Raw genomic sequence first — 12,556 nt, 5'->3', positions numbered from 1 at the left:
AGGCCTCCATAAAGTCGTGCTGGCCTCCTGGGATTATAAGACCATCTGTAGCCAGATGAGATCTACCCAGGAGACCAGCCGGATAGAAGATTTCCCTCCCGAAACCTGCCGGTTTATCTGGGCTAACGCTACGCACGTTTGCCTCACGAATACGCAGAAAGATGTCTCCTGGATGGCCGTGAGTCGGTGTCTCCCCACCCGAGTGTTCATGCACAGAAGGGGCATAGCTCCTTATGACACCTGCCCCTATAAGGGTTGCCTGGGGAAGGAGACGGAGGCTCACATCTTTAGAGATTGCCCCTCCGCCTACAGGGTCTGGCTCCTGTTTTCTCCGTTCCTCCACAGGTTTGCCGTTCCTGCGCGGGCGACCGCCCAGCAGATCTTATACGGTCCTGCCAGGGGATTAACATCTTCCACCCTGAGGTGCTGGTGGCGTGTCGTCTGCGCAGTGAAGCAGGCCCTGTGGGAGGGACGTAATATCTGTCTATTCAATAAGCAGGAGCTGGACCCGATTGTCATCGCGCGGAGGGGCATGGTGCTAGTGAGAGACTACGTCAATCTGGAGGTCCATCAGAGGGGCAAGGAGGAAGCCTATAAGAACTGGCATATACAAGATCTGGGGGAGCTTAGGATCCCATGATGGGACCCACCTCCGGGGACGGTCAGTTCCCCCTGCTGGAGCCCGAGTCCAAGATTTTTTAACCATTTAATGAATGATTATTTTTAAAATGACTTTTGAAAGTAAATCTTAACTGTTTTTAAAGATTTAGTTGTTTTTAAATCACTAATTGTTTAGGGTTTTTTTGGTTTAGTTTTGTTTTATTTTTTTGTCAAATACATTGTCCGTTTTGGATTTAATTTTAAATGCATTGGACCTTTTTTGTTTGTTTTTTATTTTTACCTTTTTAATTGTTTCTTTATTTTGTCCAGTGCATTTTCAGTTATTTTCAATGTATTTGACTCTTATGTTGGTAGCAGTTTTGCTTTAATCACGTTTGTTTTGTTGTTTTGTGCACTTGTTTATTTGAAGTTAAGTATTTTGTTTTTCGTTAAATCACAAAGATTTAAAAAATTTTAAGTGATCTTAAGAATTGTATTTTAAAAAAAGTTTTTAATCATAAGTATTAAAAATTTGAATTGTTTTTATTTGTTAAATGTAAAATACTTCAAACAATAAAACAGTATTTGGCACAAACTAACTTGTATTGTTGTATTTTGTTAGCTTAAGATGGATGGATCTCCCAGTGTAAGGTAAGTGAGATGGACCCGGGGTCCCCACGGTGCTTTAGCTACATATCGCTTTACAGCCACCTCGTCTGCCCTGCCTCGACACCCCCAAGTATCTGTGACCCCTGGCTTTATGAGCTGAGCTGCATGTTTGCTATGCGCTGCATCCTCACCGTGTGTGCTGTGCATGTGGAGTGGCACGCTGTGATATAGTGTAGTGGCATGGTGTGATGTAGTGGCATGGTGTGATATGATGTAGTGGCACAGTAACATGGTTGATTGAATGATAAGGCTTCATAGACCTAGTCACCTTGGCATTAACATAGATTTGGATAATTTCACCATTAGTTACATCTCTGTTGTTGCGAGATTTTGAATCTCCCGTTTTATCTCTAGTGTCTTCAGTGCAGGAGCCGGGGGCAGCGGCCATGGCTAGCTCAGCTCAGCAGCCGACACCACTCGGTTCAGCGGAGCAGCCTGGTGGGGGTAAGAGTGGTGTGTGTGTGTGTGTGTGTGAGTATGTCTTTGTGTGTTTGTTAAATCTGGGTGCAGTATCCGTAGTGTCCTGGCAACTCCTGTCACTGTCTGTCTGTCTGTCTGTCTGTCTGTCCCTGTGTTTCTGCAGGTCCTGCTTCCTGAGGGCTGGAAGCAGATGCTGCCCGCTGAGCAGCTGCAGTGGGTCTCCAAGGCCCTGTTCACTAGGAGCAGGTTTGGGAAGCTGGTGCTGACCTCGGACCTGCGTCTGTGGTGGTTCCCTCCCCAGCCCTGCCCGGTGTATCGGCAGCCCCCGGCCTCTCCCAGCCTGCACTTCGCTCGGCCGCTGTTCCTGTGGATGCCCTACCGCATGTGGGCTGTGAAGCTCACCTGCATCCAGCCCCAGTGTGAGGGACACAGGCTCACGGGGGCGGGGCTGTACAAGATGGCGCGCCAAGTGCTGAGCATCAAAGGCTGGTACGATATGGTCACGGAGTACCTGGAGTGCCGCCGGTGCTCAAAGAAGTACGCAGGCTGGTCCGGAGATGTGCTGCAGCAGCTGGATGTGGCTCATTGGAGCCAGTTCCCAGCCATCCTCACCTACCCGTATGGAGACAATTCACCACACAGCGTCTGTGCTTTCCCTCCCCCCCTCCCTCTCAGCCGAAATGTTTCCTGAACTCTAACTGCTGTACTGCTGTGTCTTGGGCAGGCTGTCCTGCGACTACACGGTGCTGAGTCTCATGAGGGAGCACACCCTGGGGAACAGCGCCACCCGGCTGTGCAAACAGCTGCAGGAGGAGCACAGCGAGGCGTGGCAGCATAAAACCCTGCGGTACCTCGCAGACTGCGAGCCCTTTGTGACCTCTGCACCTGTAGTCCCGAGCTTCCGGCCGCCGCCACCCATGCCACCGGTGCCTGGACCCAAGTGGCTGCTGGCAGTGTACGACCTCGACGTGCTGGAGCGGCTGGCCGAGGTAAAGGCCCTGGTCACGTCTGTGTTCGGGTCCATTTTAAAACTGGACTCGACAAAGAAGGTGAGTATCGTCAGTCAGATTTTTTGTGCTGCTGTCTCAGCGGCCGCTTGGTGCATCGTGGTGCCGCTCAGCTGAACGCATTACAATTAAAGACCTAATAACTTAATGTGTCTCATACATTTTTCAGTTGACCAGGAAGCTCACAGGAGCAGCCGCTGGCACGGCATCGTGGGCCACCAACGTCGGCAACGAGTTCGGGCAGGTCCTGAACTCGGTGCTAACGTGCGGAGAGGGTGAGGGGCTGCAGCCCATGGCTGCCGGGCTGGTGGAGTGGTACGGCTTGGCCGGAGAGGCTCCCCCTCAGATCCTGTATGTGGACTGGGACTGCTGCTCTGTGGCTGGACGGTCGAAGGGGGCCGAGGGGCACAGGAGACGGAGCGGCTCATCCAGGAGCTGCTGGACATTTTTGACAGCAGGAGGGGGCTGGACACCATGGGCGTGCTGCTGCTGGACCACAAGCGGATCCAGGCCATCTGGAAGGCATAGCGGCCCCACCTCGCCTGCATTCAGGACCCCGAGGGGGTGCAGCTGTATACCCAGACAGGGCAGCTGCGGAAGGGGGGTGTGCTGCTGCCAGTATACCGCTGCGCCCGTGGATCGACCTCCTTGGAGTCTTTCCACCTCCACCTGGCCCTTTTCATCCCAGGTTAGTGCCAGCTGCACCGCAAATAAAGACGCCAGATTCTGTGATGCTTTTTGAACCCAGTGGATCAGGTCAGTGAGCGTGTCAGTGTGGGGGGTTGATTTGTAAGGTGCTCTTTAGCAGCGTTATGAAAATAATAAAAGCGGTGAACCCATGCTTCTGTTATGATTGTGTTGAAGGGGAGCTCATCGGGATCGAGTACCTGTACTCACAGACAGGGAAAGAGCTCCAACGTGTGCACAGCGACCCCGACGTCCCGGACGAGGCAGCTGGCCAAGACTCAGACAGGGAGGAGAGTGACGACGAGGGCTTTGAGGAGGACGATGACCCCACCATCTCCAACCCCGTCGCCCCGTCTCCAGCCCGACTGCCCACGTCTCCCGCCCGACTGCCCACGTCTCCCGCCCGACTGCCCCTGTCTCCTGCGCGGTCGACGGCCCGACTGCCCCCGTCTCCTGCGCGGTCGATGGCCCGACTGCCCCCGTCTCCCGAGATGGAGCACCCCTGCGCTGCAGGAGACGCCCCCCCTGTTGCTAATCCCGAGGTGAGGAGGCAGTGATGGCGCTCAGCTCGTCTCTTACATTGTAGTGCACAAAACCCTGGAATGATAGCTATTGCCAGAACATGGTCCTGTAACTGACTGTCGTCTGTATTCTGTTGTTTCAGGAATCGTGCGGCCCTGATGGCGTTCCTGGGCTCCAGCACGTCCAGCAGTTGGGCAGTTGTCTGGTGGACCTGAGAGCCCAGGCATTCCTGACCAATCGCCAGGTGGCGGAGCTGGTACACCTGTGGCAGCAGCTCCCCGAGGGAGACAAGCAGCGCCTCGTGTACCCGGCCCGCCGCAAGGACAGGCTGACTCGGGGGCGCTTCAAAGCTGGGAGGAGGTCTTCAGTCGCTCCGGGAGTGGACAGCTTGAAGAGGTGTGATATACAGACACGTTTTAAATCACTGCCGAGAAGCAGACGAATACGAGTATGTGCCTGTAAGTAGTGACTGTGAGGTGTGAAGGATGCTTCCTAACACAGATCTCTTACCTGGTTGCAGGTGCATGGTGGGCGAGAACACCGGGCCAGCCCAGTGGCCGGACACGAGCCATTTGGTAGAGGCCATCTGCGCCCAGCTGTGCCTCATTCACCCGTCCCCCACCCAGACCGGAATGAAGCGCCTGTAATAGCTGGTGAGGCCAAGAAACGCACGTACCCGTTTCTTTGTCCGGGGGTTGAGGCCAAGGTTGAACAGCTGCCACTTTGTTCTCCTAGGGTTTGATAAGACCTCTGCCTATGGTGGAGCCTAAATATTGTGCTTCACTGACTGCAAGAGTACATTTTTTTGGGTTAGCTGTGAGGCCAGCAAGTCAGAGGGCGTTGACAACTGCTCAAAGATGAGACAGGTGATCGTCCCAGGTGTGACTGTGGATTATGACATCGAGATAGGTTGCAGCATAGGCTTGGTGGGGTCTGAGAATGCGGTCCATCATGCGTTCAAAAGTAGCTGGGGCCCCATGGAGTCCAAACGGAAGCACAGTATACTGATACAAGCCCTCCGGCGTGGCAGATGCAGTCTTTTCCTTGGCTGCTTGTGTCAATGGAAACTGCCAATAACCCTTTGTGAGATCTAGGGTGCTGATGACGTGAGCTGTACCCAGTCGCTCAATCATCTCATCAATGCGGGGCATGGGGTAGGCATCAAAGTTGGATAGCTCATTCAACTTTCTGAAGTCGTTGCAAAAAACAAAGAGTCCCATCTGGTTTCGGGACGATCACTATTGGGCTGGACCAAACACTATGGGATTCTTCAATGACACCAAGCTCAAGCATTTTCCTTACCTCCTCTGTGATAGCGACCTTCCCTGGGCAGGGTTGCTGTTCCCAGTTTTCTTTTGTGATGTCGAGGAGGCCTCGCGGTCTGTGGGAAATAAAAAGCTTGGGGTACTTCCCAGATGGTGAATATGAGAAAAGGGAGCAGTTGATCCCAGTTACGCCCATCCCTTTCCATCGTCCTCCTCAGCATGCTTTTTAACGTTTTGTTAAACCGCTCCACTAGCCCGTCCGTCTGTTAATGGTAAACAGAAGTGTGAAGACTTTTAATTCGGAGAAGATGGCACACATCTTTCATTACCTTGGACATGAACGGTGTACCTTGGTCTGTCAAAATTTCTATTAATATAGATTAGAAAAAGCACAGGCCCTAGTACTGATCACAGTGGAACTGAACTAACAACCTCACTCCAGTTAGAAGCAACTCCTCTAATCGACACCCTCTGCTTCCTATACATCAACCAGTTCATAATCCATCTACTTACATTACCCTGAATGCCTACAGCTTCCAATTTGAGGCTCAGTCTTTGGTGTGGAACCTTATCAAATGCTTTTTGAAAATCTAAGTATATCATATCATATGCTTTCATGTGATCTACAGCTGCAGTTGCATGTTCAAAAAATTCTAATAAATTAGTATAACATGATCTGCCTCATCTAAACCCATGTTGACTATCTCCAAGAATATGGATTTCATTAAGATGCTCCTCTATTTTCTGTCAAATCATTTTTTCCAATATTTTACAGGTGATGCAGGTGAGACTGATTGGTCTGTAATTTCCTGGCTCAGTTTTGTCCCCTTTTTTGTGGATTGGTATGACATTTGCTGTCTTCCAGTCAGTTGGCACATCCCCTGTTTGAAGTGTCATTTGGAATATTTGAGTTAGAGGCCTATAAATAATTTCCCTAATTTCTTTAAGTACTGTTGGAAATATACCATCTGGCCCAGGTGATTTGTTTGTTTTTAATTCTGCTAGTCCCTTTAGTACCTCCTCATCCTTTACCCTAATCTCTCTTAGGATTTGACTGGACTGGTTGTTAACCTGTGGCATGTTATCTGTTTTTTTTTCTTTGTAAAAACCTCCAAAAAACATTTGCCACATCTTATTCATTTTCCAAGATACTTCAATTTTTGCCCTTTATCTGTTTCACTTCCTACTTTATTGACCTCTTGCTGTGTTAGTATTGAAAAGCTCTTTGCATTAGTTTTAGTTCCAAGAGCTATGTTTCTTTCTATTTCCCTCTTTGCTTTCCTGACCCGTTTCTTAAGGTCTCCTTGCAGCTCAACATATTCTATGTATTTTGTTTAATCTCCGTCCCTTTTGTATGCGCTATACAACATTGTTTTTCTCTTGATATTTTTTTGCATACCTCTATTAAACCATTTTGACCAATGTTTTTTGGTCCTCAATTTGCTAAGTTTTGGTACATAGACTCGTTCAACTTCCTAACCATTAAATTGAGCGGCCACTTTTTTAACATGGTCGAAACACAGAATTATAGAGGACCCTACCCAGCACCCAGTTATTACGGGGTTGAAACCAAGCAATCAATTAATCAGATTCCAAACTCTCCACCATGGCCAAGACCAAAGAGCTGTCCAAGGATGTCAGGGACAAGATTGTAGACCTACACAAGGCTGGAATGGGCTACAAGACCATCGCCAAGCAGCTTGGTGAGAAGGTGACAACAGTTGGTGCGATTATTCGCAAATGGAAGAAACACAAAATAACTGTCAGTCTCCCTCGGTCTGGGGCTCCATGCAAGATCTCACCTCGTGGAGTTTCAATGATCATGAGAACGGTGAGGAATCAGCCCAGAACTACACAGGAGGATCTTGTTAATGATCTCAAGGCAGCTGGGGCCATAGTCACCAAAAAAACAATTGGTAACACACTATCCCGTGAAGGACTGAAATCCTGCAGCGCCCGCAAGGTCCCCCTGCTCAAGAAAGCACATGTACAGGCCCGTCTGAAGTTTTCCAACATCTGAATGATTCAGAGGAGAACTGGGTGAAAGTGTTGTGGTCAGATGAGACCAAAATAGAGGTCTTTGGCATCAACTCAACTCGCTGTGTTTGGAGGAGGAGGAATGACCCCAAGAACACCATCCCCACTGTCAAACATGGAGGTGAAAACATTATGCTTTGGGGATGTTTTTCTGCTAAGGTGACAGGACAACTGCAGTGCATCAAAGGGACGATGGACGGGGCCATGTACCGTCAAATCTTGGGTGAGAACCTCCTTCCCTCAGCCAGGGCATTGAAAATGGGTCTTGGATGGGTATTCCAGCATGACAATGACCCAAATCACACAGCCAAGGCAACACAGGAGTGGCTCAAGAAGAAGCACATTAAGGTCCTGGAGTGCCCTAGCCAGTCTCCAGACCTTAATCCCACAGAAAATCTGTGGAGGGAGCTGAAGGTTCGAGTTGCCAAACGTCAGCCTCAAAACCTTAATGACTTGGAGAGGATCTGCAAAGAGGAGTGTGACAAAATCCCTCCTGAGATGTGTGCAAACCTGGTGGCCAACTACAAGAAACGTCTGACCTCTGTGATTGCCAACAAGGGTTTTGCCACCAAGTCGAAGGGGTCAAATACTTATTTCCCTCATTAACATGCAAATCAAATTATAACTTTTTTGAAATGCGTTTTTCTGGATTTTTTTGTTGTTATTCTGTCTCTCACTGTTAAAATACACCTACCATTAAAATTATAGACTGATCATTTCTTTGTCAGTGGGCAAACGTACAAAATCAGCAGGGGATCAAATACTTTTTTCCCCCACTGTATCTTTTGAATTGTACGTGTGAGCAGAGGCCTCAGTGGGAGTTGACGTTATTCTCGTCTGTGTGGTAGCTGCTCAGTTCCATGTCTCTTGTTCGTTCAGCCAGTTTCCTTTCTCTTGCAGTGGTTCACACCTGAAGGCTTCCGGTCACTCTTTGCCTTAGTGGGAGCAAACGGCCAAGGCATCGGGACCAGGTAAAGACAGGAGAATATCTGCTTTTGTTTTTCCCCCTCCACACAGTCCATTCTACCAGTGCCATATATGTAAATGTGCAAACTAAATACCTCATTTGACTGTAAGACTTTTGCAAATTAGCAATGGGGGTGCATCTAGTGTAAAGGAGAGAACAAAATGTATCTGTCTTAATTAGGTCTTTGTTACTCATTAATCAGTATTTAATCAAATGGAACTGCTAATATGCCTTCTGTGTTGAGTAGCAAGGATGCTGATTATTGATGATGTTGAGCTGACAGACGACAAAATGAATATACTCTGATAATACACAGGACGTGACTGATGTCTGTGAAGAAAGACAACCTGCTTTTTTGGGATAGGCTTTAAGAGTTATTAATGGAGAGACCGCTGTACTAATTAAAATCCGTTCTTTGATTGAGAAGATGGTGCTTCAATCCTAGAGTGAATGTATGACTTTGTGAAATGTATGACTCATCTGAAAGTTTGCCGTCTTGGTTTCTCAGTTCTCTCAGTCAGTGGGTCCACGGCTGTGATGCACTGGAGCTGCCTGCCCAGCAGAGGGAGCAGTTGGATGCCTTCATTGACCAGCTATACAAGGACATAGAGAGAGGACAGGATGCCTGCCAACCCACAGGCAAGCAAACAAACCCGCAGCTTAATACAGTAAAGATTCACAGGCTGACCTTTGACCTTTATGATCAAATAATAAAGTGCCTTGTATTTTGAGCAGACCTTGAACTGGTGTTTATGAAGTGTAGAACTAACCTCCTACCTGTAAGCCTTGGTTGGCCATATATTTCTAGAGTAGTTTGAGCTCTAAATTAAGCTACTCCTTTTCACCTTATAAAAACAAACACGATCTGTTTACAGGGAATGTTATCCTGTTGAGCGGCCAGACCCACAGGAAGCATGTAGTACATAGAGGAACATAAATGAAGTACAGATAATTACCGGTTCAATCTTTAAAGATTCCTGTTTGCCATTAAAAGCAGCATCATTAATGTGAAGAGTAGTGCATGGAGAAATGGGCTCTTTTGGGGCTAATGGTTGATTTAGTTGAATGGGCTGTTGTTTCGGAGGGGGTCCCACAACTGTTGCACTTTTGGTCTTTTCCAGAGATGGGTGATTTCCTGAACTGTGAGGGTTCTGGCCTGTTCCTTCTGCAAAGCCCTTGTAAGTGACCCTGTAATGGATACTCCCGAGGTCAGCAAGTGTGACTCGGACAATCTGCTTCCGAGCTTGGCCTTCTCTCCTTGTGTATCCCCCCCGTCTCGCATTGAACTTGGAAATCCACTTCTTTCTCCCTCGTCTAGAGTTTGACTTAGCAGGAACCTCAGATGCCCTGGTTTTTGTGGGCTTCATAATTTGGACCTGGATCAAACATTTGGGCTGACTACATGTGTTTTTCTTTGAGTCACCTGCTACTTACCTTGTGTTGACTGTACAACGTACATTTTATTATTGGTTTTGACTGCTGCTTTGGAGGAGCCTGCTATTATCAATATCGGTGCACAAATCATAGTGCCTTGTCTCTGAGTCCTGTAAGTCAAGGGCCCATTAAGCAGAGATAAAAGGCTTCTGCACAGACATTTTCTCTTTGGGATTACAGTGTTTGTTAGAAAGTGAGATATAAGTATGTCTTCTTCAAGGCACAGAATTTTGTCTCCTAGCCTTGATGTTCAAAGTAGACAGAATAGGATGGTGGTTGGAGCTGTGTGCTGTCCAAAATGGTTCTTCTGGGAGTGTCATGTTTAGCCAAGGCCTTTTGTTTATAAAACTATACTATACATTTCAGATCGGTCACAACTACATTATGGTTTGACCTGACCAATGAATTACTTCTAGTCTGTACGATAGGTGTAAGAAAGTCTATACAAGAGATTTATACAAGAACCCTGCATGATTTGAAGAACATGTGAATCCAAGAACCTCACCAAGGTGCCAACAACATTGCTTGTAAGTCTGTAGCCTGTTTAGGTTGTCCCTCAAATATATAGTCTTTGTTTACCCTGCCTTGTTGTGCACATTTCAGTTAAGAATCTACACACTGCATCGACAGCCAATGGCTTGAACAGAGGTCTGCTCGTTTCTTCCCCGATGGAGTCATCTCAAAGGCTGCTCAGCCGTGGCTTTTGCTCCCACCTCATGTGTTTTTGTGAATTGTCTTGTCTAGGCAACCACAGCTGCCTGCCCAATGCCGAGGCCTCATTCCCTGACAACAACTACCTGTTGCACATGACTGCCCTCTCTGATATCGCCCCTGGGAAGGTAAAGCCATCAGAATAATTGTGTGTGCGCGTGTATGTGGGGCAGTTCATAGTCTGTATATAAACAAGTATATGTCTGTGTGTGTCAATGCTTTTGTAAGGACCTGCAGGCACAGCTAGATTGATGTGCTGTTCCATAATTTCTCCTAGTATAGAAAAATAAATTCAAAGTGTAATAATTGGGGGTTTTCAGGAAATCTCCATCACCTAGATTGCTGTCAAAGAGACTGGAGTAGGCACAGCCGCCACAAGATTCTCAGGTACATAGAGAGCCCAGAGACCGAGACTGAAGCCCCATTTACAGTGTCTGCTGCTACTTCACTGAAAGGCATTAGTGTCGAGGCACTGTTGGACTTTGTTTTTGGAAGCACAGTAAAGTCTAACACAGTGAAGTGTTAAGGATTTCTCTCTAACCCACTGTTGTTCTCTTTTGTTGTCAGGGAGAACTACCTGTTTGCCTGCTCCTGTCCCAAGGGTCTCTCCCAGGCTGGATGTGACCTCTGAGGAAGAGGAGGAGGAAGGCAAAGGGGAGGGCGAGACGGAGGGCGACGACCTGGAGGATGAGATGACAGACGTGTGACAGGCGGGTCGGCACACCAGCGCACACCACTGAAACGGCACCGAGTTGATGTTAGAACAGTGGAGGACAGCAGTGCCGGCAGTGGGTCAGCTCTTCGCATCCACAGAGCACACACGGGCTCACTCCACCTGCCTCATCCCTGACTGTCCTCTACAGCCTCTCACCGAATAAAACATTCATTAAAACTAGAACACATTTCACATCAGATTTTTTTTTTTTTAACTGTCGAATTTCTGTCCATGTTATGTTTCTGCATATGAGATTCCAAAGAAAGAACACCACTTTTTAAACAGATTTAAAATAAATAACACTCATTCATGGCATTTGTATTAACTTTCCACTCCTGGTGCTTTCAGGAAGTGTTCTTCAGTGGGCATGACACAAGTTAGAAATTATGCATTTCTCAAAAATGTTTGTCTACCTACCTTTGATTTCAGTTAAAACTTGAATGCATGACATGAAAACTTATCCTGCAAGTTGTATGCCAATAGTTTTTTTTTTATTATTTTTTCTTTACAGATTATAGGTAAGTCAAGTGATCTTGTCCCAAAGTCCAGTCTATTAACATCTTATCAAGACTTACTTGCAGAGCATTTTCTATTAGACTGCTATTGTGTAAGCTAACCAGAATAATTCCTAAACTCCCTGTTACATTTCAGTCCAGTACTACACTCACCTAAAGGATTATTAGGAACACCTGTTCAATTTCTCATTAATGCAATTATCTAACCAACCAATCACATGGCAGTTGCTTCAATGCATTTAGGGGTGTGGTCCTGGTCAAGACAATCTCCTGAACTCCAAACTGAATGTCTGAATGGGAAAGAAAGGTGATTTAAGCAATTTTGAGCGTGGCATGGTTGTTGGTGCCAGACGGGCCGGTCTGAGTATTTCACAATCTGCTCAGTTACTGGGATTTTCACGCACAACCATTTCTAGGGTTTACAAAGAATGGTGTGAAAAGGGAAAAACATCCAGTATGCGGCAGTCCTGTGGGCGAAAATGCCTTGTTGATGCTAAAGGTCAGAGGAGAATGGGCCGACTGATTCAAGCTGATAGAAGAGCAACTTTGACTGAAATAACCACTCGTTACAACCGAGGTATGCAGCAAAGCATTTGTGAATACACAACACATACAACCTTGAGGCGGATGGGCTACAACAGCAGAAGACCCCACCGGGTACCACTCATCTCCACTACAAATAGGAAAAAGAGGCTACAATTTGCACAAGCTCACCAAAATTGGACAGTTGAAGACTGGAAAAATGTTGCCTGGTCTGATGAGTCTCGATTTCTGTTGAGACATTCAGATGGTAGAGTCAGAATTTGGCGTAAACAGAATGAGAACATGGATCCATCATGCCTTGTTACCACTGTGCAGGCTGGTGGTGGTGGTGTAATGGTGTGGGGGATGTTTTCTTGGCACACTTTAGGCCCCTTAGTGCCAATTGGGCATCGTTTAAATGCCACGGCCTACCTGAGCATTGTTTCTGACCATGTCCATCCCTTTATGACCACCATGTACCCATC

General features: G+C 47.4%; 1 protein-coding gene across 1 annotated transcript; it reads left to right on the top strand.

Annotated features, from left to right (window-relative positions):
- Positions 1-2,606: 2,606 nt before the first annotated feature.
- Positions 2,607-11,019, top strand: LOC136722123 (uncharacterized). The gene is made up of 11 exons (XM_066697445.1): positions 2,607-2,738; positions 2,866-3,072; positions 3,249-3,384; positions 3,561-3,925; positions 4,048-4,301; positions 4,426-4,558; positions 8,108-8,178; positions 8,683-8,813; positions 9,296-9,352; positions 10,353-10,447; positions 10,887-11,019. Exons 1-6 carry the CDS (start codon positions 2,607-2,609, stop codon positions 4,550-4,552), a joined length of 1,221 nt encoding a protein of 406 aa, XP_066553542.1. The 3' UTR covers positions 4,553-4,558; positions 8,108-8,178; positions 8,683-8,813; positions 9,296-9,352; positions 10,353-10,447; positions 10,887-11,019.
- Positions 11,020-12,556: the final 1,537 nt, after the last annotated feature.

Source organism: Amia ocellicauda, unplaced genomic scaffold (assembly GCF_036373705.1).
Source record: "Amia ocellicauda isolate fAmiCal2 unplaced genomic scaffold, fAmiCal2.hap1 HAP1_SCAFFOLD_127, whole genome shotgun sequence".
Classification (NCBI taxonomy): domain Eukaryota; kingdom Metazoa; phylum Chordata; class Actinopteri; order Amiiformes; family Amiidae; genus Amia; species Amia ocellicauda.
Note: the sequence above shows the minus strand (reverse complement) of the source record. Positions and strands in the feature narration are given on the sequence as shown.